This window comes from Nerophis ophidion, linkage group LG07 (genome assembly GCF_033978795.1).
Source record: "Nerophis ophidion isolate RoL-2023_Sa linkage group LG07, RoL_Noph_v1.0, whole genome shotgun sequence".
NCBI classification, from domain to species: Eukaryota; Metazoa; Chordata; class Actinopteri; order Syngnathiformes; family Syngnathidae; genus Nerophis; species Nerophis ophidion.
Genome location: NC_084617.1, coordinates 71830654 through 71857691, shown reverse-complemented (window position 1 = coordinate 71857691; position 27038 = coordinate 71830654). Strand labels below are relative to the sequence as shown.

At 41.1% G+C, this 27038-nt stretch overlaps 1 protein-coding gene across 3 annotated transcripts in view; it reads left to right on the top strand.

The window, feature by feature from the left end:
• Positions 1 to 24327, top strand: part of figla (folliculogenesis specific bHLH transcription factor) — a 33360-nt gene extending 9033 nt beyond the window's left edge. Inside the window, exons 2-6 of one of the 3 annotated variants that reach the window (XM_061907069.1) lie at positions 6512 to 6658; positions 6736 to 6825; positions 7824 to 7970; positions 9534 to 9583; positions 24077 to 24327. In XM_061907069.1, the coding sequence (XP_061763053.1) occupies positions 6512 to 6658; positions 6736 to 6825; positions 7824 to 7970; positions 9534 to 9548 (399 nt within the window). In that variant the 3' untranslated portion in view covers positions 9549 to 9583; positions 24077 to 24327. Of the gene's footprint in view, positions 1 to 6511; positions 6659 to 6735; positions 6826 to 7823; positions 7971 to 9533; positions 9585 to 9994; positions 10422 to 14746; positions 14920 to 24076 lie in introns of those variants that run through there. The other 2 variants (XM_061907071.1, XM_061907070.1) reach the window with 2 other exon arrangements.
• The last annotated feature ends 2711 nt before the right edge of the window (positions 24328 to 27038 follow it).

The following is a 27038-nucleotide window of genomic DNA, read 5'->3' as shown; positions in this document are numbered from 1 at the left end:
GACTCTCACTATTATGTTAGTTCCACTATGGACTGGACTCTCACTATTATATTAGTTCCACTATGGACTGGACTCTCACTATTATGTTAGATCCACTATGGACTGGACTCTCACTATAATGTTAGATCCACTATGGCCTGGACTCTCACTATTATGTTAGATCCACTATGGACTGGACTCTCACTATTATGTTAGGTCCATTATGGACTGGACTCTCACTATTATGTTAGATCCACTATGGACTGGACTCTCACTATTATGTTAGATCCACTATGGACTGGACTCTCACTATTATGTTAGATCCACTATGGACTGGAATCTCACTATTATGTTTAATCCACTATGGACTGGACTCTCACTATTATGTTAGTTCCACTATGGCCTGGACTCTCACTATTATGTTAGATCCACTATGGACTGGACTCTCACTATTATGTTAGGTCCACTATGGACTGGACTCTCACTATTATGTTAGATCCACTATGGACTGGACTCTCACTATAATGTTAGATCCACTATGGCCTGGACTCTCACTATTATGTTAGATCCACTATGGACTGGACTCTCACTATTATGTTAGGTCCATTATGGACTGGACTCTCACTATTATGTTAGATCCACTATGGACTGGACTCTCACTATTATGTTAGATCCACTATGGACTGGACTCTCACTATTATGTTAGATCCACTATGGACTGGACTCTCACTATTATGTTAGACCCACTATGGACTGGACTCTCACTATTATGTTAGATCCACTATGGACTGGACTCTCACTATTATGTTAGCTCCACTATGGACTGGACTCTCACTATTATGTTAGATCCACTATGGACTGGAATCTCACTATTATGTTAGATCCACTATGGCCTGGACTCTCACTATTATGTTAGATCCACTATGGACTGGACTCTCACTATTATGTTAGATTCACTATGGATTGGACTGTCACTATTATGTTAGGTCCACTATGGACTGGACTTTCACAATATTATGTCAGACCACTCGACGTCCATTGCATCCAGTCTCTCCTAGAGGGGGGCGAGGGGTAACCCACATATGTGGTCCTCTACAAGGTGTCTCATAGTCATTCTCATCGACGTCCCACTGGGTTGGGAGTTTTTCCTCGCCCTTATGTGGTCTCTGTACCCCCGTTATGGCTTGTGCAGCCCTTTGAGACACTAGTGATTTAGGGCTATATAAATAAAGGATTGATTGATTGATGTGGCTGAACGCAGCATCTTTCTATGAGTGTTGGGTTTGAGCAGCAGAGGTGTGCATGCACGCTTTACACAGTGAAATAACAAGATACACAATGTCCCCAGGGCTCTGTGTACGTGCTGGCTGGTTTTAAAGATAATGGAAATGTCATTGTACGTCTATATCTAAATGAAAATAATAGAGGTGTTAGGCCACCAAGTCAGCTGTTGCTGCTTTTTTCAGGCGTCTGATTGGACAAAATGTGCATGACAGCAGCTGTGTGTGTTTGAATGTGGACAGACAGATTTGAAACTAAGCTTGTGTGGATGGAGATCGTTTTAACCCCAAATATGGGTTTTTTGGAACGCCATGTTCGTGTGGACATGGCCTAAGCCACTTGCTGACACGCGTACGCTGTCCCTAAAATCGCAGACTTGTGTAGAGTTCCAAAAGTTACCGCCCAAACGTACATATGCTTCTATTTTCTATTTGGACTCACATGGACAAAAAGACTCATCAAAATAGGCTTTTGTTTACTGACATCCATCCATCCATCCATTTTCTACCGCTTATTCCCTTTCGGGTTCGCGGGGGGGCGCTGGCGCCTATCTCAGCTACAATCGGGCGGAAGGCGGGGTACACCCTGGACAAGTCGCCACCTCATCGCAGGGCCAACACAGATAGACAGACAACATTCACACTCACATTCACACACTAGGGCCAAATTTAGTGTCGCCAATCAACCTATCCCCAGGTGCATGTCTTTGGAAGTGGGAGGAAGCCGGAGTACCCAGAGGGAACCCACGCATTCACGGGGAGAACATGCAAACTACACACAGAAAGATCCCGAGCCTGGATTTGAACCCAGGACTGCAGGACCTTCGTATTGTGAGGCAGACGCACTAACCCCTCTGCCACCGTGAAGCCTGTTTACTGACAGTCAGTTTCTAAAGATTTCGAAAACTCGGATCAAAACCCGTGGAGACCTGGCATTCCAGGCTATAGCTCCCGGACTCTGGAACAATTTGCACCAGTCCCCTTGTGATATTCGTGAACATTTGAATACTTCTCTTTTTAGTAAAGCTTTTAGGTAATGCACCTTTTAATCCACTTTGTATCCTTTTTATGATGTCGCTACTGTTTTAAATTGAATTGGTTCACTTTACCTATGTTTTGCACAGCGCTTTGGGATTTTTCTCTGTGAAAAGTGCTTTATAAATGAAATGGACTTACTTACTGTTTTACATACGATTGCCATCAGACCTCCAACTGATGAGGCAGCTTTGAGAAGCAAGAATTTTTGCTTTGTGTCATAAGGTGCAACATTATCTCGTTTTTAAATATTTGTTTAACAATAGATCATGAAGTTACCTTGTGTAACGTATTATTTTCGGGTCTCCCCATGTCTAGCATTAAAAGATTACAGTTGGTACAAAATGCGGCTGCTAGACTTTTGACAAGAAAGTTTGATCACATTACGCCTGTACTGGCTCACCTGCACTGGCTTCCTGTGCACTTAAGATGTGACTTTAAGGTTTTACTACTTACGTATAAAATACTACACGGTCTAGCTCCATCCTATTGTACCATATGTCCCAACAAGAAATCTGCGTTCAAAGGACTCCGGCTTATTAGTGATTCCCAAAGCCCAAAAAAAGTCTGCGGGCTATAGAGCGTTTTCATTTCGGGCTCCAGTACTCTGGAATGCCCTCCCGGTAAAAGTTTGACATGCCACCTCAGTAGAAGCATTTAAGTCTCACCTTAAAACTCATTTGTATACTCTAGCCTTTAAATAGACTCCCTTTTTCGACCAGTTGATCTGCCGTTTCTTTTCTTTTTCTCCTATGTCCCACTCTCCCTTGTGGAGAGGGTCCGGTCCGATCCGGTGGCCATATACTGCTCGCCTGTGTATCGGCTGGGGACATCTCTGCACTGCTGATCCGCCTCCGCTTGGGATGGTTTCCTGCTGGCTCCGCTGTGAACGGGACTCTCGCTGCTGTGTTGGATCCGCTTTGGACTGGACTCTCGCGACTGTGTTGGATCCATTATGGATTGAACTTTCACAGTATCATGTTAGACCCGCTCGACATCCATTGCTTTCCTCCTCTCCAAGGTTCTCATAGTCATCATTGTCACCGACGTCCCACTGGGTGTGAGTTTTCCTTGCCCTTATGAGGGCCTACCGAGGATGTCGTAGTGGTTTGTGCAGCCCTTTGAGACACTAGTGATTTAGGGCTATATAAGTAAACATTGATTGATTGTGTGTGTTGCTTCCATTTGTGTAGAAGGAGCCAGCCACGACCGTGTACGCGCATGTAACGTGTCCAAACAACTAAAAAAAAAACATGTCTCCATCCTTCTTGTTAATGTTAGACAATCTATATTTCATTGCACATGTATGTACTATATTGATCATTCAATGTTTATAATTCTGAGTTTTGCAGCGGCATACGCACGTCTGCGTGCTTATAGGCATTTAAACATGCAAAAGGCTTTACTTGGCTTGCTAATTTTAAAAATAATGTTCACTTCATATGTAATATATCAATATGTTGCTGATTAAACATGGTATGATTTTGGGTTTCAGCAGCATTAGTGTGCATGCAAGATTTAAACACAAAAAAAGATTCATAATGTTCCCAGGGTTCTGTATAGGTGGAGGCTGCTTTTAAAAATAATGTACATGTTATTGTACGTCTAGTCCAGTGGTTCTCAAATGGGGGTACTTGAAGGAATGCCAAGGGGTACGTGAGATTTTTTTTAAATATTCTAAAAATAGCATAAATATATTTAATGAATAATACTTCAACAAAATATGAATGTAAGTTCATACACTGTGAAAAGAAATGCAATATTTAGTGTTGACGGCTAGATTTTTTTGTGGACATATTCCATAAAAAATGTTAAAGATTTCTTTTTTTGTGAAGAAATGTTTAGAATTAAGTTCATGAATCCAGATGGATCTCTATTACAATTCACAAAGAGGGCACTTTAAATTGATTACTTCAATGTGTAGAAATCTTTATTTATAATTGAATCATTTATTTTTCAAGAAGTTTTTTTTTTGTTATTTTTATATCTTTTTTTTTGAAATAGTTCAAGAAAGACCACTACACATAAGCAATATTTTTCACTGTTATACAATTTAATAAATCAGAAATTGATGACATAGTGCTGTATTTTACCTCTATCTCTTTTTTTTTCAACCAAAAATGCTTTGCTCTGATTTGGGGTACTTGAATGGAAAAAAAAATGTTCACAGGGGGTACATCACTGAAAAAAGGTTGCGAACCACTGCTCTCGTATATCAAAATAAACACAAACAGAGGTGTAATGCCACCAAGTCAGCTGTGGGTGCTTTTCCAGGCTTCTTATTGGACACAATATATTTATGCGTTTGTGTGTAGACAGTTTTGAAACTACACTTGTGTGGACGGAGATCAATGTAACCCCAAATATGCGTTTTTGAAACTTTGTTTTTGTGGACATGGCCTTAAACACAGATTGCTTTATTGACCCCCAGCTCTTTAACGGCAGAAACGTAGTAAAAAGTCAGCCAGTCAAGGAAATATGTTTATTTTTTTTACCCACAAACAAATCATAATACGAATAGACAACCTTAAAAGACACAGGGTTCTGATTACACACACAGGCATTGGTTCACAGACACGTGAATTGGATTACAGATGCACAGATTGAGATACAGGTTTGCAAATACTTTGGCTACAATAATACTTCCATAGTGTCCTGTCTTTGACCTTTGTTAGATTAGATTAGATTAGATAGTACTTTATTTATTCCGTCAGGAGAGTTCCTTCAGGAAAATTACAATTTTCAGCACAATCCCATTCAAGATCAGACAAACATTACAGGGAGACAGAACAGGATCGCTGACGGGTCTGCCGGCTTCCAGCGCCCCTTACAAAAAAGATGACATGCAGGTAAACATGGGGGGAGGGAAGAACAGAAGATTAAAATAAAATAAAAAAAAATTGGTCTTAGCCTGGGCCCTGTAGTGGGGGTGCAGACTGAGGCCAAGGGAAAAAAAACAAAAAAAAACAACTCATAGCCATAGTACACATCCCTCTTACATGTGTGTAAGAGGGAAACATCAAACATCAAAGAACACAGAGGACATTAAAGACATTAAAGCAGCAGATACAACCAGACACTTCTACATACAGCTATGAATAAAAAGTAAAATAAACATATACACTGTGGTGGCCTCTGCGGTGTTCCACGCCATTGTCCGCTGGGGAGGAGGGAGCATGGCCAGAGACAGAAGCAGACCCAACAAAGCAACCAAGACAGCCGACTCCGCTCTCGGCCAATGTCCAGTCTGCATGGATGAGCGAGGATACGTCCAAGGTGGCTGAGGTGTCCTACACCTGCTCACCCAGTCGAGACACCGCGAAGCCTCTCCGTCCCAGCGCTCAGTGCTAGCTCCGCAGCCCTGTCCCCTCATCCGCACCTCCTCCAGTCCCTCCAAACAGACTCCGGTGTAGCAGAGAACCAGCAGCTGGTCTCCATGGCCAAAAGGCTCCCGGGAGGCAGATCCAAAAGTCCACAAAAAAAGCACCACAGAGGTCACGACAGTCACGACAATAAAACAGTCACGTTTTGTGACTGTTTTATTGTGATTATCATGATTTCCAAATTAAAGGTAAAATCACAATCGTTCAGCGTATCAGTCAGTATAGCTGATACGCTGAACGATTGTGATTTTACCTTTAATTTGGAAATCATGATAATCACAATAAAACAGTCACAAAACGGGACTCTCGCTGCTGTGTCTTGGATCCTCTTTGGACTGGACTCTCGCGAATGTGTTGTATCCATTGTGGATTGAACTTTCACAGTATCATGTTAGATCCGCTCGACATCCATTGCTTTCCTCCTCTCTAAGGTTCTCATAGTCATCATTGTCACCGACGTCCCACTGGGTCATTATTGTCACCAATGTCCCACTGGGTGTGAGTTTTCCTTGCCCTTATGTGGGCCTACCGAGGATGTCGTGGTGGTTTGTGCAGCCCTTTGAGACACTAGTGATTTAGGGCTATATAAGTAAACATTGATTGATTGATTGATTGACTTAGCAGTATCACCCAAGCCTAGTTGTAATTTGCTATTAGTCAATCCTGAAAATGAGTTCATGGTGAGGAAAGTTATTGTGAAAGTATGTATTGCTAGAATGTCGTCGCAATGTTTTAAATTCAAGCACTGCCACGAAACAGTTTTTTATTTTTAAAAAATGTTTTTTTTATATTTATTCTGAGTTATTTGTAATTTGACTTTCTTCTTCTATGCAGATTAGGAACCTAAATACCATGTTCTCCCGCTTGAAGCGCATGGTACCGTTGATGCGACCAGACCGTAAGCCCAGTAAAGTAGACACTCTTAAAGCTGCAACGGAGTACATTCGATTGTTACTTGCAGTTCTGCAGGACACTGATAATGTATGTGGCCTCGGCCACTGTGCTGTACAGAATTCAATGACAGATTTGAGTTATTGGAGTACTTTCTATTTTTTTAGACTGATTCAAACGAAACAGACTTCCTGAAGAATATAATCACTCATGACCAGACCGATGGCTTTGATGGTGATCTTTGGACGGTTGATGACGTAAGTGTATTTTTCACTTGTGCAATCGCGTTGTTTTAGATTTGTAACTCAGAAAGGAATAATTTTTTTTTTTCCTGCCTGCTGCAGTGAATTGTCAGATGGATATTTTATTAAGCTCCCATGTTGCATCCTCATGTGTCATATTTTTTTGCAACTATTTGGCCATATTGCAATGTGAATTTACAATGTGGTTACCCTGTAAGTCAGGGGTCGGGAACCTTTTTGGCTGGAAGAGCCATGAAAGCCAAATATTTCAAAATGTATTTCCGTGAGAGCCATAAAATATTTTTTAGCACTGCATACACTTAAATGCGTGCCTTTTTAAGTAAGATTAACATTTTTAGGATATAATAAGTGTCTTTTTCTTTTTTAATAACATTGTTATGCTAAAGTTAACCAATAATAAATATAATACTTCTTACCATTAATGCGACATTTTGAACAGGTGCGATAGAAAATGGATGGTTGGATTAAAATGCTCGAGAACATTATTTTTAACACTGTGATTACCAGCGGAATTATTAATTACTTATCGTGTTAAGCAATGTCAGCTAAGATTTATCTGAGAGCCAGATGCAGTCATCAAAAGAGCCACATCTGGCTCTAGAGCCATAGGTTCCCTACCCCTGTTGTAAGTCCATCTTATCTTAAAAACGGCCTCATCATGGTTTTTAGTTCAGACTGTGGTGTATTTTGACCCTTTAAGGTTCATTGTCATGTTAGACCCGCTCGACATCCATTGCTTTCCTCCTCTCCAAGGTTCTCATAGTCATCATTGTCACCGACGTCCCACTGGGTGTGAGTTTTCCTTGCCCTTATGTGGGCCTACCGAGGATGTCGTAGTGGTTTGTGCAGCCCTTTGAGACACTAGTGATTCAGGGCTATATAAATGAACAGTATTTTGTTTATTCAGGATTTCTAACCCTGAAACATTCTCTTAAACACTTCATTAGCGGTAAATAAACAATGATGGAAATTGTGTCTGTTTTCCTTGACAGTTTCTGAATATTCCTGATGACGTTGAAGATTGTTTCACCATGCCATCGGACACAGGAACCGAAGACTGTGATCTGGCCAGGCAGACGTTCCAGCATTGTGTAATGCCTTACCAGTTCATCATTCAAGTAATGCCTGATCAGTCTACGGTAACGGTTTTTCATTTTCAGTTTTGGGTGTTTTACTTATAACAGTCACCTATGCTTAAGAAAAAACAATGGCATAAGACTCATTGACTAGATGTCGAGGACTGAATTGGATTCGTCTGAAGCATCTTGGGACTTGAAGCAAAATGTGCTGTTTATCGGAGAAGTATTCCATCAATTACAAAAAAAAATATGCAACAAGTATTTTGGTAGGTTATACAGAGTGAAGTGAAGTGAATTATATTTATATAGCGCTTTTCTCTAGTGACTCAAAGCGCTTTACATCGTGAAACCCAATATCTAAGTTACATTTAAACCAGTGTGGGTGGCACTGGGAGCAAGTGGGTAAAGTGTCTTGCCCAAGGACACAACGGCAGTGACCAGGATGGCGTAAGCGGGAATCGAACCTGCAACCCTCAAGTTGCTGGCACGGCCGCTCTACCAACCGAGCTATGCCGCCCCAGTGGTAGCCATAGTTTTTCACAAATTTTGATCGAAAGTTTACCCTATTTTTCGTACACTGTTTTGATTATTCTACCAAACAATCTAATCTGATGGCATATTATTCTGCAAATTTGAGTAATTTACACATCTGCGAAGGCACCATTAATGCTGAAAGGTACATACAGGTTTTGGAGCAACATGTGTTTAAGCCGCATTCTGCACGTGTTACAACAGCGTGGCGTCATCGTAAGAGTGCGTGTACTAGACTGGCCTGCCTGTAGTCCTCCATTTGAAAATGTGTGGTGCAATGTGAAGCGTAAAATACAACAACGGAAACCCCGAACTGTTGTACAACTTAAGAATGGGAAATAATTCCACCTGAAAAGCTTCTGAAATTGGTCTCAGTTCCCAAATGTTTACAGTGTGTTATTAAAAGGAAAGGCAATGTAACACAGTGGTAAAAATGCCCCACTTTTTTGCAATGTGTTGCTGCCATTAAATTTTAAGTTAATGATTATTTGCAGAAAAAAACAAGATTCTTAATTGTAGCATTAAATATATTTTCTTTGCAGTGTATTCAATTGAATATAAGTTGAAAAGGATTTGCAAATCATTGCATTCTGTTTTTATTTACGATTTACACAATGTGCCAAATTCACTGGTTTTGGGTTTTGTAGATGCACACTCAGAGATATAACTATATATTTAGCACACAGTAATTTTCCTGCAGATGGGACCAGTTACTGGTCCCATCTGCTGTTTTCCCTGTGCATGTGCGGATTTCGCTTTTTCAAAAATACTTGAAAGATGTAACCTATTCAATCAGCAATCAGATGCTTTAACGTCAGAAACAAGAGGGGAGACCTATTTTATTAAAAATGGCATTCGACACAAAGCATCTGATTGTTTTCTTTTGTGTGTTGATTTTGATTATTCAAGGTGAAGAGGCTGTGATTACAGCTTTACTTGTAGACACTTTGAAATACTTCAACTGAACTGTACTGTGGCTCCCTTGAAAGATAGGAGCTTATGGATGTGTTTATACATTTCTGTGTGAGGGCGGAGGGATCTGGGGGGGAAAAATTCAATGAATCATAGTTCTATTGTATTTTCTTTCAACAGATGTCCCAACCCTGATGAATGTTATTTGAAGCATATTGGAAACAAGCCAGGTTTGTGTAGTCAATTTTGAACATGCTTAACGTTACATTGACAGAACCATTCAACAGTATTCTGAAAAAGGGCAATAGATAACTCCAAACATTGTCTTATAAATACAGGACATTTGAGGATTAATACCTGAAATTGAAGTAACAAATTAGTACAGGAGTAAAAACTGACATTGTTCAGGGTGTCCCTAAAGTCAGGACAAATTGGCATACACCTTTTTTAAGATTAAGCAACTTTATTATTTAATGAAATACTAACATTGAATAGCAGGACAAAAATGTTACAGGGAGTCAAATTAAAAAGGATTTATTTAAGTAAATGGGTTATACTTGTGTAGCGCTTTTCTACCTTCAAGGTACTCAAATGGCTTTGACACTATTTCCACATTCACACATTCACACACTGATAGTGGGAGCTGCCATGCAAGGCGCTCACCAGGGCCCATCAGGAGCAAGGGTGAAGTGTCTTGCTCAAGGACACAACGAACGTGACTAGGATGGTAGAAGGTGGGGATTGAACCAGCAACCCTCAGATTGCTGGCACGGCCCTTTTACCAACTTCGCCACGCCGTCCCCGTAAATTTAGGATATTGGACAATGGTTAAATCATACGGGTAATGCATTTGGGCGTGAGCTTTTAAGCAGTTTTGGAGGTTTTCCTTGGTTTTTTTCTAGAGCTTTTTTTTTTTAAACTGTGGGCCTTCTGTCATATTCTGTCTCATTTCATGCCCTCCCGCCCTGCTCTGATGTTTGTAAAATAAATGATTTTGTGTTCATTTGTCCCTATCATTTTGCATAACAATAAAAGTCCTGGGTTCGATCCCCAGGCTCTGTGTCTTTCTGTGTGGAGTTTGCCTGTTCTCTCCGTGACTGCGTGGGTTCCCTCCGGGTACTCTGGCTTCCGCCCACCTCTAAAGACATGCACTTGGGGATAGGTTGATTGGCAACGCTAAATTGATATACTGTTTAGGGAATCTTATTTTCAACCGTGTCTGGGTTATGTTTGCCTTCAAGATGTAGATTTAACAGTTGAGATGTTTAAAATATAAATTCTGATATTTTTTGAAAGGGTGGGGGGTTGTGGAGTAGAAGGTTTGAATTCTAATCTAAAGGGAAAACTTTCGCAAACTGTTTGCTGACTGGCTCAAAAAGGGGGCTATAAATGTGACTGGAGTGTGATGTAGGCCAAAACATATCCAAGATGTACTACCTAGACCACAAATGTAGATTAGAATCATCATAAGTCCCCTTTAAGTTCACCTGTAAAGGTTATAGTACAGCAGGGGTCACCAACACGGTCCCCATAAGGACCAGATGAGTCGCCCGCTGGCCTGTTCTAAAAATAGCTCAAATAGCAGCACTTACAAGTGAGCTGCCTCTATTTTTTTTTTTAATTATGTATTTACTAGCAAGCTTTGCTCGACATTTTTAATTCTAAGAGAAACAAAACTCAAATTGAATTTTTGAAAATCCAAGAAAATATTTTAAAGACTTGGTCTTCACTTGTTTAAATAAATTCATATATTTTTTTACTTTGCTTCTTATAACTTTCAGAAAGACAATTTTTAGAGAAAAAATACAACTTAAAAATGATTTTAGGAGTTTTAAACACTTTTACCTTTTAAATTCCTTCCTCTTCTTTCCAGACAATTTCAAATTTAAAGCCCACCAGGCTGCACCAAACTTTTGGTGCCTTGTTGACACTGAAAAGTACAGTGTTGTATGCGCAGCAGCTATGAAGGTTGCAAGCCTGTTTGGTTCAACTTATCTTTGTGAATTAGCCTTTTCTGACATGAACTTCATCAAGAACAAACACAGAACACACCTCACTGATGCACATCTGCAAGACTCACTCACAGTTGCAGTGGCAAGTGACACAGCAGAGTACAACACACCAGTTAACAGCATGCAATGCCAGGCTTCCCACTAACTGACAAAGAAACAGATAACAGATTTGGTGTCCAGTTCAAAGTGTGACATGATTTATTAAAAAATTTGAGGGTTGACTTTTGTATTTTACATGAGTTATTCGTACAAACATGGTGCAAAGTAATTCATGATTTGTTAAATGTTAGTGGCTAGCGAGTTAAAAAGGGATATTGTGATTTCACAAGACTGTCTTAGAAGTGATCATTTGAAAATGTTCAATTTGAAAAATCTGCACTTAGAGAAAATATAAAAATTAAAGTGTTAATCTGTTTCTATATATATTTGTGAGAAATCATTAAAATGATCAGTGTTTCCACAAAGATAAATATAATTTATTAATAATAACATAGATCCATCCATCCATCATCTTCGGCTTATCCGAGGTTGGGTCGCGGGGGCAGCAGCCTAAGCAGGGAAGCCCAGACTTCCCTCTCCCCAGCCACTTCGTCTAGCTCTTCCCGGGGGATCCCGAGGCGTTCCCAGGCCAGCCGGGAGACATAGTCTTCCCAACGTGTCCTGGGTCTTCCCCGTGGCCTCCTGCCGACTGGACGTGCCCTAAACACCTCCCTAGGGAGGCGTTCGGGTGGCATCCTGACCAGATGCCCGAGCCACCTCATCTGGCTCCTCTCAATGTGGAGAAGCAGCGGCTTTACTTTGAGTTCCTCCCGGATGGCAGAGCTTCTCACCCTATCTCTAAGGGAGAGCCCCGCCACCCGGCGGAGGAAACTCATTTCGGCCGCTTGTACCCGTGATCTTATCCTTTCGGTCATGACCCAAAGCTCATGACCATAGGTGAGGATGGGAACGTAGATCGACCGGTAAATTGAGAGCTTTGACTTCCGGCTTAGCTCCTTCTTCCCCACAACGGATCAATACAACGTTCGCATGACTGAAGACGCCGCACCGATCCGCCTGTCGATCTCACGATCCACTCTTCCCCCACTCATGAACAAGACTCCTAGGTACTTGAACTCCTCCACTTGGGGCAGGGTCTCCTCCCCAACCTGGAGATGGCACTCCAACCTTTTCCGGGCGAGAACCATGGACTCAGACTTGGAGGTGCTGATTCTCATTCCGGTCGCTTCACACTCGGCTGCGAACCGATCCAGTGAGAGCTGAAGATCCCGGCCAGATGAAGCCATCAGGACTACATCATCTGCAAAAAGCAGAGACCCAATCCCGCGGCCACCAAACCGGATTCCCTCAACGCCTTGACTGCGCCTAGAAATTCTGTCCATAAAAGTTATGAACAGAATCGGTGACAAAGGACAGCCTTGGCGGAGTCCAACCCTCACTGGAAATGTGTTCGACTTACTGCCGGCAATGCGGACCAAGCTCTGACACTGATCATACAGGGAGCGCACCGCCACAATCAGACTGTCCGGTACCCCATACTCTCTGAGCACTCCCCACAGGACTTCCCGAGGGACACGGTCGAATGCCTTCTCCAAGTCCACAAAGCACATGTAGACTGGTTGGGCAAACTCCCATGCACCCTCAAGAACCCTGCCGAGAGTATAGAGCTGGTCCACAGTTCCACGACCAGGACGAAAACCACACTGTTCCTCCTGGATCCGAGGTTCAACTATCCGGCGTAGCCTCCTCTCCAGTACACCAAGGTTTATTCAGGTGTAATAACATAGAGTTAAAGGTAAATTGAGCAAATTGGCTATTTCTGGACATTTATTTAAGTGTGTATCAAACTGGTAGCCCTTCCCATTAGATAGATAGTACTTTATTGATTCCTTCAGGAGAGTTCCTTCAGGAAAATTTAAATTCCAGCAGCAGTGTACAGAGTTGAGATCAATTTATTAAAAAAAAGTAAATAATGGGGTTTTAAAAGGAAACAAAATAGAGAAATATTACAAAAACAATAAAAACAATGGGAATAACAATATAACAGTAAAATAAGAATATAACAAGACAAAGTAGGCAGTAGTGACCATGTTATGAAAACGGATTGCACTGTTAATGTTTTGCATCCCCTGTCATCCTAGTACCCCCCGTCCCAGAGAGGAGTTGTACAGTCTAATGGCGTGTGGGACAAAGGAGTTCTTGAGTCTATTAGTCCTGCACTTGGGATGAAGCAGTCTAGCACTGAACAGGCTCCTCTGGCTACTGATAACGCCATGCAGAGGGTGACTGGCATCATCCAGGATGCTCACTAGTTTGTCAACAGTCCTCTTCTCTGCCACCGTCACCAGTGAGTCCAGTTTCATTCCGATTGTAGAACCGGCCCGCCTGATCAGTTTCTCAAGTCTGGAGCTGCCCTTAGATGTACTGCCCCCCCAGCACACTACCATGTATAACAGAACACTGGCAACCACAGACTGGTAGTAGATCCACAGGAGTTTTCTACAAATGTTGAAGGAGTGCAGTCTCCTGAGGACGTACTGGTGGTCCGTGTTAACAGTCCAGTCCAGCTCATTGTCCACCCAAACCCCGAGGTACTTGAATGAGTCCACGGTCTGTACCTCAACTCCCTCGATCACAATCGGTTGTGACCGTGGACTCGACCTCCCAAAGTCAATGACCAGCTCCTTGGTCTTTGACGGATTGAGCTGCAAAAGGTTCGTGTGGCATTAATCAGTACCCAAGAAGTGTTTCAAAAAGGTTGGTGACCCCTGTTGTACAGTCTAGCTTTGATATTTCCTCTTCAGGCCGAAAAACCCCGTGGCATTTTATGAGCAGTTTTTGTCTAGAGATGCCTTGTATAACAAATACATAATGTAATCCATCCATCCATCCATTTTCTACCGCTTATTCCCTTGTGGGGTCGCGGGGGGCGCTGGCGCCTATCTGAGCTACAATCGGGCGGAAGGCAGGGTACACCCTGGACAAGTCGCCACCTCATCGCAGGGCCAACACAGATGGACAGACAACATTCACACTCACATTCACACACTAGGGCCAATTTAGTGTTGCCAATCAACCTATCCCCAGGTGCATGTCTTTGGAGGTGGGAGGAAGCCGGAGTACCCGGAGGGAACCCACGCATTCACGGGGAGAACATGCAAACTCCACACAGAAAGATCCCGAGCCTGGATTTGAACCCAGGACTGCAGGAGCTTCGTATTGTAATGATAAAGTTAATATGTATGAGTAGATAAATGTATACAATATGTTAATACATTTTTTTAATTAAGAGGAATTCAGGATAAATTATTAGGCACCGATTATCAGCCGCCTTCCTCCTTGTTAACTCAATTTTTATGTTTGGTTTCTTTCTCATGTCAGTACTCGAGTTGCTTGCTCTGTCTGTTCAATGACTTGACTCCACATCCTGATTAAGCGAGGTCTCTTGGTAGACCAGCAACATTTCAACAAACAGAATTATCGTGACGAGGTTTCCACGAAAACATCAACGGATGCCAAAATCAAAACCCGCATCTCCAATTAAAAGCCCTTCTCTCGCTGATGCCATCTTTTAAATGTGGGACTGCAATCAGCATCATTAAGGCCTTAATTTGTCTGTGTGCAAACAAGTCTGGTTCTCTGGCTTTGTGCAGCTGAAGTCTGCCACTTGACTTATTTAAGCAGTTTACTTTCGGTATCAAATGTGAAATCACAGTAGCAATGGTGCGTTGCTGGGGAAATTCTGCCATGTCGAGAGATCGATAGCGTTTTTGCCTTTTGTTATCAGTTCACGGCAGGGCTGTCTGACAGACGGGAAAGCCTAGTGCAATTTTTGCCTGTTAATTATTTTAGGTAAGGGTTTAAACATTTGATTGGATGATCAACTTCAATAAAAACAAAGGCACTCTCTTCAGTTAAAATTCCTACTATATTTACGACATGTCTTAATGGACCGCTTAAATAAGCCCGAATACGTTTTAGCCATGCGGACTCGCTCAGAGCGATTAAACTATTCACAATATGAGCCAACGTTACGGGTAACTGTAAAAGAGTGCAACTGTGGAAAAAGACCAATGTGGACATATCACCCCTGAATGAACAGAAAACATTTTACAAATCAGTAAAAACAGCGAGATGAATATCCTCATTCTTGAGGTACGATTTGATTTGATGAATATTTATAGGGTTATTATTGCTCCATAGAACTAGTCTTCCTGTAGGTTAAGGCATTTATCCATTTTGGCTAATAATTGGATGCTAATGTAGGACAATCACTGAAAAGATGAGTGACCTTGTTTAGAAATCCAATTTCTCTCTAAAGCAGCTTTCTTTTCATAGCATGTGCTGAGAATGTGGAGTTAATCATTGCATACAAAATGCCAATAATTACGGTTATATAAGTTCATACTAGCTTTTTTTTTTTTTTTACCCAAAATGTATCTAACCGAATTTTCATGCTTGAATTTTGTGAACTTTTTTTTTTTTTTTTTACATCAAATTATGCTGACCATTGAATTAAACTATTTTGTATGAAAATTCAGTGCTAAAAAAAAAAAGGATCCATCAATTTTATACTGCTTTTGGGGTTGGGGCTGGAGCCTATCCCAGCTGCATTTAGGCGGTAGGCGGGTTACACCCTGGACAAGTCGCCACATTGTCGCAGGGCCAACACGGATAACACTCACATTCACACACTAGGGCCAATTTAGTGTTGCCTATCCCCAGGTGCATGTCTTTGGAGGTGGGAGGAAGCCGGAGTACCCGGAGGGAACCCACACGGTCACGGTTAGAACATGCAAACTCCACACAGAAAGACCCCGAGCCTGGGGATCGAACCCATTCAGTGTCGAAAAATGTTCTACTTCAAAAAGCAAGACTCACTTTTGGTCAAATAAGACTAAAGCAATCCATCCTGTCTCAGAACCAGCCAATGAGATGTCATGTTTGAAGTCATGTGACAGGGGTCTTTTTAAAACTGCATCAAAAAAGCAGTTAACTGGGCTACCTGGGCATAATACAACATTAAACACCTTGTCGCGGCCCGCTGGATGTTTTCAAGCTATAGAAATGATTCCAATGGTTAAAATGTGCACTTTATCGTGTCATGATATACGGTTAAGCTGACTGATACACAATGGGATCAGCAGTTGGTGATGGATGATGTTTAGGTAAATGTAAGATTAGATTAGATTACATAGTACTTTATTTATTCCGTCAAGAGAGTTCCTTCAGGAAAATTACAATTTTCAGCACAATCCCATTCACAAGACAAAGTTTGATCATTAATAGAATAAACACCACGGTAATGCTTCATGCAGACGAACGGGTCAGAGTGGGCGGGGCAGCGACAAGCTTGAGACCTCGATACAGTTCAGCAGAACTTCTTACAACAAAGAACAGTGTCATATTGAATAAGTGGATGTTTTATTTTTAATCCATCCATCCATCCATTTCTACCGCTTTTCCCGTTTGGGGCATCTCAGCTGCATTCGGGCGAAAGGCGGGTTGCACCCTCGAAAAGTCACCGGCTCATCACAGGGCCAACACCGACAATATTCACACACTAGGGCCAATTTAGTGTTGCCAGTCAACTTATCCCCAGCATACTTGCCAACCTTGAGACCTCTAAATTTGGGAGATTGGGGGGTATATATTTTCAAGTGTTTCTTTTGGTGTGTGTATGTATATATATATATATATATATATATATATATATATATATATATATATATATATATGTATATATATATATATATGTATATATATATATATATGTGTATATGTGTGTGTGGGAAAAATCACAAGACTACTTCATCTCTACAGAACTGTTTCATGAGGGGTTCCCTCAATCATCAGGAGATTTTAATGGAAGCATTCACATACAATGGTTTATATAGGGCACAGAGTGGGTGGGTACAGGCAGGCGTAAGGGTGTGGTGACTGGCTCATGTGTTACCTAGGAGTTGTTTGCGTCTGTGGCGGCATGTTGAAATGATTTCACTGCGCTTGTTGAGGGATGATAGGTCTGGATGATATATAATAAACAGTTTCTCTTTTAATTATAGGTTGCATCTTTTATTACCACTGTTGTAAAGTGTGCTGGATGCAAGAATTTGCCATGTTATTGAATATTCAACATTATTGTCTTTGAGGTTCCAAATGTGTTTGCTGAGTTCTGTAGAATTCCGCAAAGTCTGGTTTCTAAAGGAGGCGTTGTGATTATTCCATCTTGTTTTGAACGCTCCTTCGGTTAACGTCCTTGCGTGTTACCTTTGCTTGGGAAACGACTGATGTCTGTAAGCACCCTCCGTTGAGAGGGCAATCAGGTTTCTTGCGACAGTTACATTCCTTATTGGTTTCAGAGTCGTTTAGTCTGGGGGTGGGCAGTCCTTTTGCAATTGCTTTGTTGTGGTTTGAAATGATTTGTTGTATGTTATTCATACAGCTGTAGCTCAATCTAATGTTGTTCTTGTTGAATATTGCGCTCTACCACGGTATCGAGCACTATTCACTGGATAATCCAATCAAGATATATATATATATAATCCGTTCATGAATGAGTACATCCATTCTCCATCTGTTCTCCATTGAACACGCTGGCCAAACGCGGATATACTCGTATTGATCAACGGAGAATATATATATAGATATATATAATCCGTTCATGAATGAGTATATCCGTTCGGCCAGGTTGTTCAATGGAGAAATCTGATCTACAAAATTTAAAGGCACCATGCCCCTTCTTCCCCTTTGAGCTGTCCTGGATAAACTGAAATTATTATATTTTTCAAATCATTTTGGAATTTGCAAGAGTACTTCTTACTCGTCGTCGCCATGTCTCTTCTTCGTTCTTCTGCTTCGTCTCGGTTATGTTTTTGGACATTACTACTTGCGGTAGTTTTGAAGCAATGCATGATGGGAATCCGGAAGTTGTGTGTCAGTGTATTAACGTGCCGGCTGGAATAAACACAGAAATAGCTCCGTGCTTGCCTACTTTACTTTTTAATTTCCCCTAGGGATTAAGTATTTCTTATTCTGATTTATGGGTTATAGATAAACCTGTGGATAATGGGGATTTATATAATGGTCTCCTTTTCAGGTGAGAGAGGACAATAGTGTTGTCCGGGTGGAAATCGGGAGAAATTCCGGAGAACGGTTGCCCCGGGAGATTTTCGGGAGGGGCACTGAAATTCGGGAGTCTCCCGGGAAACTCGGGAGGGTTGGCAAGTATGATCCCCAGGCGTGTTTGTTGCATCTTTGTTGCTCTTTCTCAATTATAAAAGATGTCCATCTAGGAGGCAGTCTGGAAAGTAGAGGCGCAACGTTCATTTATTGTCAATATTCAGTGTTTTACTGTTCATAGTGATTATTGTACAGTCTATATTTTATGTACATTCTGCCATATAATTCAGTTTTTGAGATGGTCTTTTTTATTGTTTTGTTTTTTTTGCTGAAAAGACACTCAGAATGTACATGAAAATACATAATGTGGGATTTACAATACTATGAATAACATTGTTGAGTATATATATTATTTGTATTAATATATATACTACTCCTTTACTGCAAACCACCTCCTTGATCGACATATTATACAAGCGAGCAAGAGCAAGAAAGATGCAATAAACGCCAAGGCTAAAAAACATCCACACATTGGATATAATATCACTGTTCTTCAGAACTGTAGAGCTCTGAACCCATTTGACACTCGCTGTTCTGTGAACAAGCCCTGTCCACTCTGCCTCACTTTGTTCCGGTCTCGTCTGCATGGCGCAGAGCTTTGTATGTCACTCAAACGTACAGATTCTAACCATTGGAAGCATTTCTATAAAAATATCCAGCGGGCCGCATTGAAATGGTGATCATGTTCTATTATGCCTCAGCCTTCCCGGTAAGGTTTATTCAGGTGTACTGGAGAGGAGGCTACGTCGGATAGTCGAACCTCGGATTCAGGAGGAACAGTGTGGTTTTCGTCCTGGTCGTGGAACTGTGGACCAGCTCTATCCTCTCGGCAGGGTTCTTGAGGGTGCATGGGAGTTTACCCAACCAGTCTACATGTGCTTTCTGGATTTGGAGAAGGCATTCGACCGTGTCCCTTGGGAAGTCCTGTGGGGAGTGCTCAGAGAGTATGGGGTATCAGACTGTCTGATTGTGGCGGTCCGCTCCCTGTATGATCAGTGTCAGAGCTTGGTCCGCATTGCCGGCAATAAGTCGGACACGTTTCCAGTGAGGGTTGGACTCCGCCAAGGCTGTCCTTTGTCACCGATTCTGTTCATAACTTTTATGGACATAATTTCTAGGCGCAGTCAAGGCGTTGAGGGGTTCCGGTTTGGTGGCCGTGGGATTAGGTCTCTGCTTTTTGCAGATGATGTGGTCCTGATGGCTTCATCTGGCCGGGATCTTCAGCTCTCACTGGATCGGTTCGCAGCCGAGTGTGAAGCGACCGGAATGTGAATCAGCACCTCCAGGTCTGAGTCCATGGGTGGAGTGCCATCTCCGGGTTGGGGGGAGACCCTGCTCCAAGTGGAGGAGTTCAAGTACCTCGCAGTCTTGTTCATGAGTGGGGGAAGAGTAGCTCGTGAGATCGACAGGCGGATCGGTAAGGGGTCTTCAGTAATGCGGACGTTGTACCGATCCGTTGTGGTGAAGAAGGAGCTGAGCCGGAAGACAAAGCTCTCAATTTACCGGTCAATCTACGTTCCCATCCTCACCTGTGGTCATGAGTTTTGGGTCATGACTGAAAGGATAAGATCACGGGTACAAGCTGTCGACATTAGTTTCCTCCGCCGGGTGGCGGGTCTCTCCCTTAGAGATAGGGTGAGAAGCTCTGCCATCCGGGAGGAACTCAAAGTAAAGCCGCTGCTCCTCCACATGGAGAGGAGCCAGATGAGGTGGTTCGGGCATCTGGTCAGGATGCCACCGGAACGCTTCCCTAGGGAGGTGTTTAGGGCATGTCCGACCGGCAAGAGGCCACGGGGAAGACCCAGGACACTTTGGGAAGACTATGTCTCCCGGCTGGCCTGGGAACGCCTCAGGATCCCCTGAGAAGAGCTGGACAAAGTGGTTGGGGAGAGGGAAGTCTGGGCTTCCCTGCTTAGGCTGCTGCCCCTGCGACCCGACCCCGGATAAGCGGAAGAAGATGGATGGATATGCCAAGGTGGCCCAGTTAACTGTTTTTTTTATGCGGTTTTGCAAGGCAGGTATCGCGTGACTTCAAACTAGACACCTCTTTGGCTGGATCGATTGCTTCTGTCTTAATTTACTGGAGGGCAGTATTGCATTTTTGAAGAAGCACATTTTTTTTTACACTGAATTTATAACTTTTTTTTATTATTATTAAATTGTCAGCATAATTTGATGTAAAAAAACATTTCAGTAAACACAAACTGCAAAAAAAATCAGTTACATAAATTCAGGGTAAACAAAAACTTTTGTAATAGACACACATTAACCTCCTTACTAGGCTATTATGATTATGTGGTAAATCCTTTTGTAAGGAAGTATATTTTATTCATAAAGCGCGACTCCGTGGCCTAGTGCCCTGAGATGGGTAGGTTGTGAGTTCAAACCCCGGCCGAGTCATACCAAAGACTATAATAATGGGAGCCATTACCTCCCTGCTTGGCACTCAGCATCAAGGCTTGGAATTGGGGGTTAAATCACCCAAAATGATTCCTGGGCGCGGCCACTGCTGCTGCTCACTGCTCCCCTCACCTTGCAGGGGGTGATTAGGGGTGATGGGTCAAATGCAGAGAATTTCGCCACACCTAGTGTGTGTGTGACAATCATTGGTACTTCAACTCTAACTTAACTTTTCACGTAAAAATCACAAAGCGCTGTACAAAATAGGTGAAGTAAAACAATTCAATTAAAAAAGGAGCAACATCAAAAAGATTTATATGGTAGTTAAAAGGTGTATTAACTAAAAGCTTTACTAAAAAAAGTCTTAAAAAGTTTCAACACAGTCAAGATTACGGAGGGGCTGGTGCAAATTGTTCTAGAGTTTGGGAGCTTTAACCTGGAATGCCAGGTCTCCACGGGTTTTAAAACCACTTTTGGGGTTCAAAGACCCCGGCCTGAAGACAGGATGCTGCGCCCTGAAGAGTAGCGGCATAGCAATTACCAACTTACCATGAAATGATTGACGTGGACCCCGATTTAAACAAGTTGAAAAACTTATTCGGGTGTTACGGAATATGTACTGTACTGTGCAATCTACTATTTAAAGCAGCGTTTCTCAAAGTGTGGGGCGGGGCCCACCTGTGGGGAATAGAGACATGACAGGTGGGGCGCGAGGAACGGGAGGGAATTTCACTTAAAAAAAAAAAAAAAATTATTCTATTCTTGCGGCGGCAATGACCAAGAAGAACGTGGAGTTGGAATATAATTACAACACTTTATGTACATATTTATATCATATGTAACTACAAGCTCCATTCACAGACAGAGTCCCATTGCTTTTATGAGTGGTCAAGCGAGTCAAAAGCCGAATTTTTTTTTTCATTTTTTATTTGTGGCGGCACAATACGAAGCTCCTGCAGTCCTGGGTTCAAATCCAGGCTCGGGATCTTTCTGTGTGGAGTTTGCATGTTCTCCCCGTGAATGCGTGGGTTCCCTCCGGGTACTCCGGCTTCCTCCCACTTCCAAAGACATGCACCTGGGGATAGGTTGATTGGCAACACTAAATTGGCCCTAGTGTGTGAATGTGAGTGTGAATGTTGGGAAACCCTGACTTGAATGTTACTTGATGTTCAATACATTTGAAAATGTTAAGCTTGACATTAGCGTTCTGTTGTGGCGATGGGGGCAGGCGGGGGTTGGAAACTCCCCCTTGTCCAAAGTGGGGGATGACAAAAAAAGTTTTGAGAACCACTGATTTAAAGTATCAATCCATCAAGTCAGTGATGTACTGCGGGGGCCCAACCATGCAACGCACGGAATCTGAGGACTAAAATCTTAAACTCAATGCGGAATTTAACCAGAAGTCAATGAAGACTGGATAAAATGGGGGTGATGTGGGCTGTTCTGGGCGCACTGGTCAAGTCTGGCAGTCACATTTTGAAGTCTCTTTAGCACACTGTCAAGGGTACATTTTCAAAGATGTCTAAAACAACTTTTGGATGACCAATGGAATGTCCTTGTTGAATACACCTAATGTTGGTTAATATGGTTAAATGTGTATGATTTGTATTTGTAGGTATTGTGTAATGTTCTCAGTACTGGAAGGGGAAGCAGGTGCCTTGCTCATAGATTCATGTTGTATACTGCCCTCATCTGGTCAAATATTTTAATACAATTTCACTTGGGATCAGTGTAGTGCAGTGGTTCTTAACCTGGGTTCGATCGAACCCTAGGACAGGGGTCGGGAACCTTTTTGGCTGAAAAGCCAAATATTTTAAAATATATTTCCGTAAGAGCCATATATTTTTTTTAACACTGAACACAATTAAACACGTGCATTTTTAAGTAAGGCCAACATTTTTAGAGTATAACAGGTCTCTTATTCTTTGTAATAACATTGTTATTCTGAAGCGAACTGTGGAGGGGCGTGGCCTGCGGGCCTGCAGCGAACTGGGGTGTGCCAGGACCGGCTTCAAAATCAGCGACAGGTGCGTAGACAGCCCACCTGGGCCTTGTTATCTAATCACCTGTCGCTCTGTTATAAGCGGCTGCCGGGAGGAGAGACGGGGTTTGGGCTGGAAATACAATTGCTGGAAAGCAACTGAGAGACTTATCAAAGAATAAAACAATATTGTAACCCTGAAACAGGCTCTGATGTCGGTGCTTGGTGGTCCGAAGAACCCCCAGGAGGGCAAGCCCCACACTAACCAATAATAAATGAATAATTTCTTACGATTAACGCAACTTTTTGAACAGGTGCGGTAGAAAACGGATGGATTAAAAATGCATGAGAATGTTTTATATTTTTGACATTATTTTTAACTCTGTGGTTACAAGTGGAATTATTCATTACTTATCGTTTTAAGCAACGTCAGCTCGGATTTATCCGAGAGCCAGATGCAGTCATCAAAAGAGCCACAGGTTCCCTACCCCTGCCCTCGGGGTTCGGGGAGTCGGCCTCAGGGGTTCTGCAGAGTCTCCGCCACGGAGGTAAAGACACATCCGACTTATCGTGTAAATAAAAACTTCTCCCTATCAGTGTATTATTGATACCCCCAAACAATATTCCCTCTAATTTTCCATCTGATTTGCAGGTTTTGTGATTGATTGATTGATTGAAACTTTTACTATTTATTGCAAAGGAAGAGAATACATAATATGAAACAGTACAGTTTACACAATACAGTACATATTCCGTACAATTGACTACTAAATTCAACTTGTTTAAGTGGAGGTCCAGGTTAATCAATTCATGGTAAGGTGTGTAATTTGTTGTGAGTTCATGCACTGTTGGTTTTGTTCTTTAGACAAGGTGATGTTCATTCTGTGCACCAGTAAAAAAAAACATGACTTTTTCTTGAATTTGGAAAAAAAAAACATTTTATTTTTCACTAAAGAAGGGTTCGGGGAATGCGCATATTGAAACTGTTGGGGTTCGGTACCTGCAACAAGGTTTAGAACCACAGGTGTAGTGCTTTACTGCCATAACCACGCTTTGTCTTTTCTAACTCCCCTAGATCAGTGCAATTTGTTTTTCTTTGGCCATTGATTTTGTTAAACATTGCCAAATGAAGACTTTTCTTTTTCCAGGATTTGGTACTTTTGAAGAAATGAGTTTTCCAGAAGATGGAGTTTTATTTTCTTTTTCGCTTTTGAAACTTAGTTGTAATTTGTGAGTACAACACGTGTAATTGTTTCACCAACCATATCCTTGGCCACATTGAACCACCTGACTCAAGTGTGTCTTAGCGTCAGAAGTGCCACAGTTCTTTGTGCCACGCTAAAGAATAAAAAAAAAACATGTACTTGTATTTTGATGACTAATAAATTGATATGGTAAATTTTTTTTTTTTTTTAAATCAATTATTGTGCTTATAATGCCAATTGTTCACTCAGAATGTTCATTGGGCATCAGGAACATTTAACATGTCAGTGTGTTTGGGGACTGTGTCATTTAGTTAAATAATGCTACCTTGTAATCCATTTCAAAGGTACGGACAAAAACTGCATCATGCAAAAACCGAAGCAATTTTTCCTATAATAGATTACTTTTTAATTAATTTTACTAAAATTTTAACACAAGATACATTTTGTGTATTTTCCACACGGAAAAATTTAAAGGGGAACATTATCACCAGACCTATGTAAGCGTCAATATATACCTTGATGTTGCGGAAAAAAGACCATCTATTTTTTTAACCGATTTCCGAACTCTAAATGGGTGAATTTTGGCAAATTAAACGCCTTTCTGTTTATCTGTCTTTTAGCGATGACGTCAAAACGTGACGTCACCGAGGTAACACACCCACCATTTTCATTTTCAACACATTACAAACACCGGGTCTCAGCTCTGTTATTTTCCGTTTTTTGGACTATTTTTTTGGAACCTTGGAGACATCATGCCTCGTCGGTGTGTTGTCGGAGGGGGTAACAACACTAACAGGGAGGGATTCAAGTTGCACCACTGGCCCGAAGATGCCAAAGTGTCTGCCGCCAGACCCCCATTGAATGTGCCAGAGTTTCTCCACATTTGACCGGCGATGCTAAGACAGACATGGCACAGAGATGTATGGATAACCTGTAGATGCATTTGTAACTATATTACGTTTCCTTCCACCCACATTTAATGCGAAACAAACACTTACCAATCGACGGATTTAAGTTGCTCCAGTGTCAAAAGATGCGAAAGTCCTGATCGTTTGGTCCGCACATTTTACCGGCGATGCTAACGCAGCTATTCGGCCATGCTATGGCTATGAATAGCGTCAATAGCTTCAGTTTCTTCTTCAATATTTTCATACTCCAACCATCTGTTTCAATACATGCGTAATCTGTTGAATCGCTTAAGTCGCTGAAATCCGAGTTTGAATCCGAGCTAATGTCGCTATATCTTGCTGTGGTATTCCCATTGTTTGTTTACATTGGCAGCACTGTATGACGTCACAGGGAAATGGCCAGTGTCTTCGCAGAGAGTCGAAAATAAGGCACTTTAAAGCTTTATTTAGGGATATTCCGAGACCGGTAAAATTTTGAAAAAAAATTAAAAAAATACAACAAGCCACTGGGAATTGATTTTTATTGTTTTTAACCCTTTTGAAATTGTGATAATGTTCCCCTCTAAGCATGCGGGGGCCATTTTGATATTTTTCATTTTCAAAACATAACAAAATATATGGATTTTTTTTTTTTATCCTTAGGGCTCCAGTCATTAAAAAGTTAAAATAAGTCAAATTATTATTTTTTATTTATTTATTGCTTACAGTAAATCTATATCAACTTGAGGTTGATATAAAGTAAAACAAAAAAGGTTTTATGCCTTTTCTGTCAAAGACAACTTTGTTTGTTATAGTAAAACTGAAATATGCAGTATTTAGATAGATAGTACTTTATTTATTCCTTCAGGAGAGTTCCTTTATTTAGCAATTAAAGCCCTCAAATATCAATAATGCAGGACACCATTGATTTTAATTATTTAATATTATTGCGTAATCACAGTGAAAAGTTAAATAAAATCCTACTAAATATATTTGAGATCCGAAAGGTTCCCCACTCATAAAGTGATGCGTTTTTATAATTGTTTTTACTTTTCCCATTTAAATTTCAAGATAAACTTCCAATATATCTGTCGATTTTAAGTTTGAACTATTATTTTGTTTGTTTTATGCTCTTTTGTCAAAACTTTGATGTTTTCAAAAGGCAACCACACAACTTATGCAATATTTTTCCCAAATAAAACATTTTAAAGTGATCATTTTTAAGTAATAATTCATTATAACATAGATGTTTTTGTTTTGTTTGAGCATTGGAAAAAAAAAGAAAATAAAGACAAAAGGGGAAAAAAAACTGCCTGCATGGCAGCTTTGTGTCAACATTGCCACTTTTTCTCATATTTCACCTCATTCCACTTTTTTTAAATGTTTATTTTTTAGTTTTGCAATACTATCAGTTTTGCAATTTTTGCAGAATGTGTGGCGGGCCTCAAACGGCCCCCGGGCTGCACTTTGTTCACCCCTGACATATGCATACAAATTAGGTTTTTTTTGTATAAATGTTTTATTTATAAATTAACGTTTATGACAACGTTTTTCCAAAACACAATGCAGCTGTCCCAAAAGGGACAAGCGGTATGAAATGAATGGATGAATGTAATGTAAAATGTAAAATATAACAAGGATAATGTTGTATTTGCCATCTGTATTTGCTTTTGTTTTATTTCCTTGATGTTGAAAGTGTTTTGACTTTTGTGCGAATTATAAAAGTATGTTTGTTGTTTAATAAAAAAAAAATAATAATAATTTGATATCGCTGTGCACTTACCGGAAATGACAGTTGTCGCAATTCTATCTGCTTCCTCTGTTTTTCTTTCAAATGGGCAATAATGGTAAAACAAAGAAAAAAAACAATTACAAAATACATAATTATTGAATCAAAACCACCTGCGTTAAGTATATAAAATATATATAAAAAAAGGAACGTTTCGATCCATGAAAGAAAGAAAAAGTGAATGAATGTTTATAACTGAATACATTTACATATACATAAAAAATTGTTT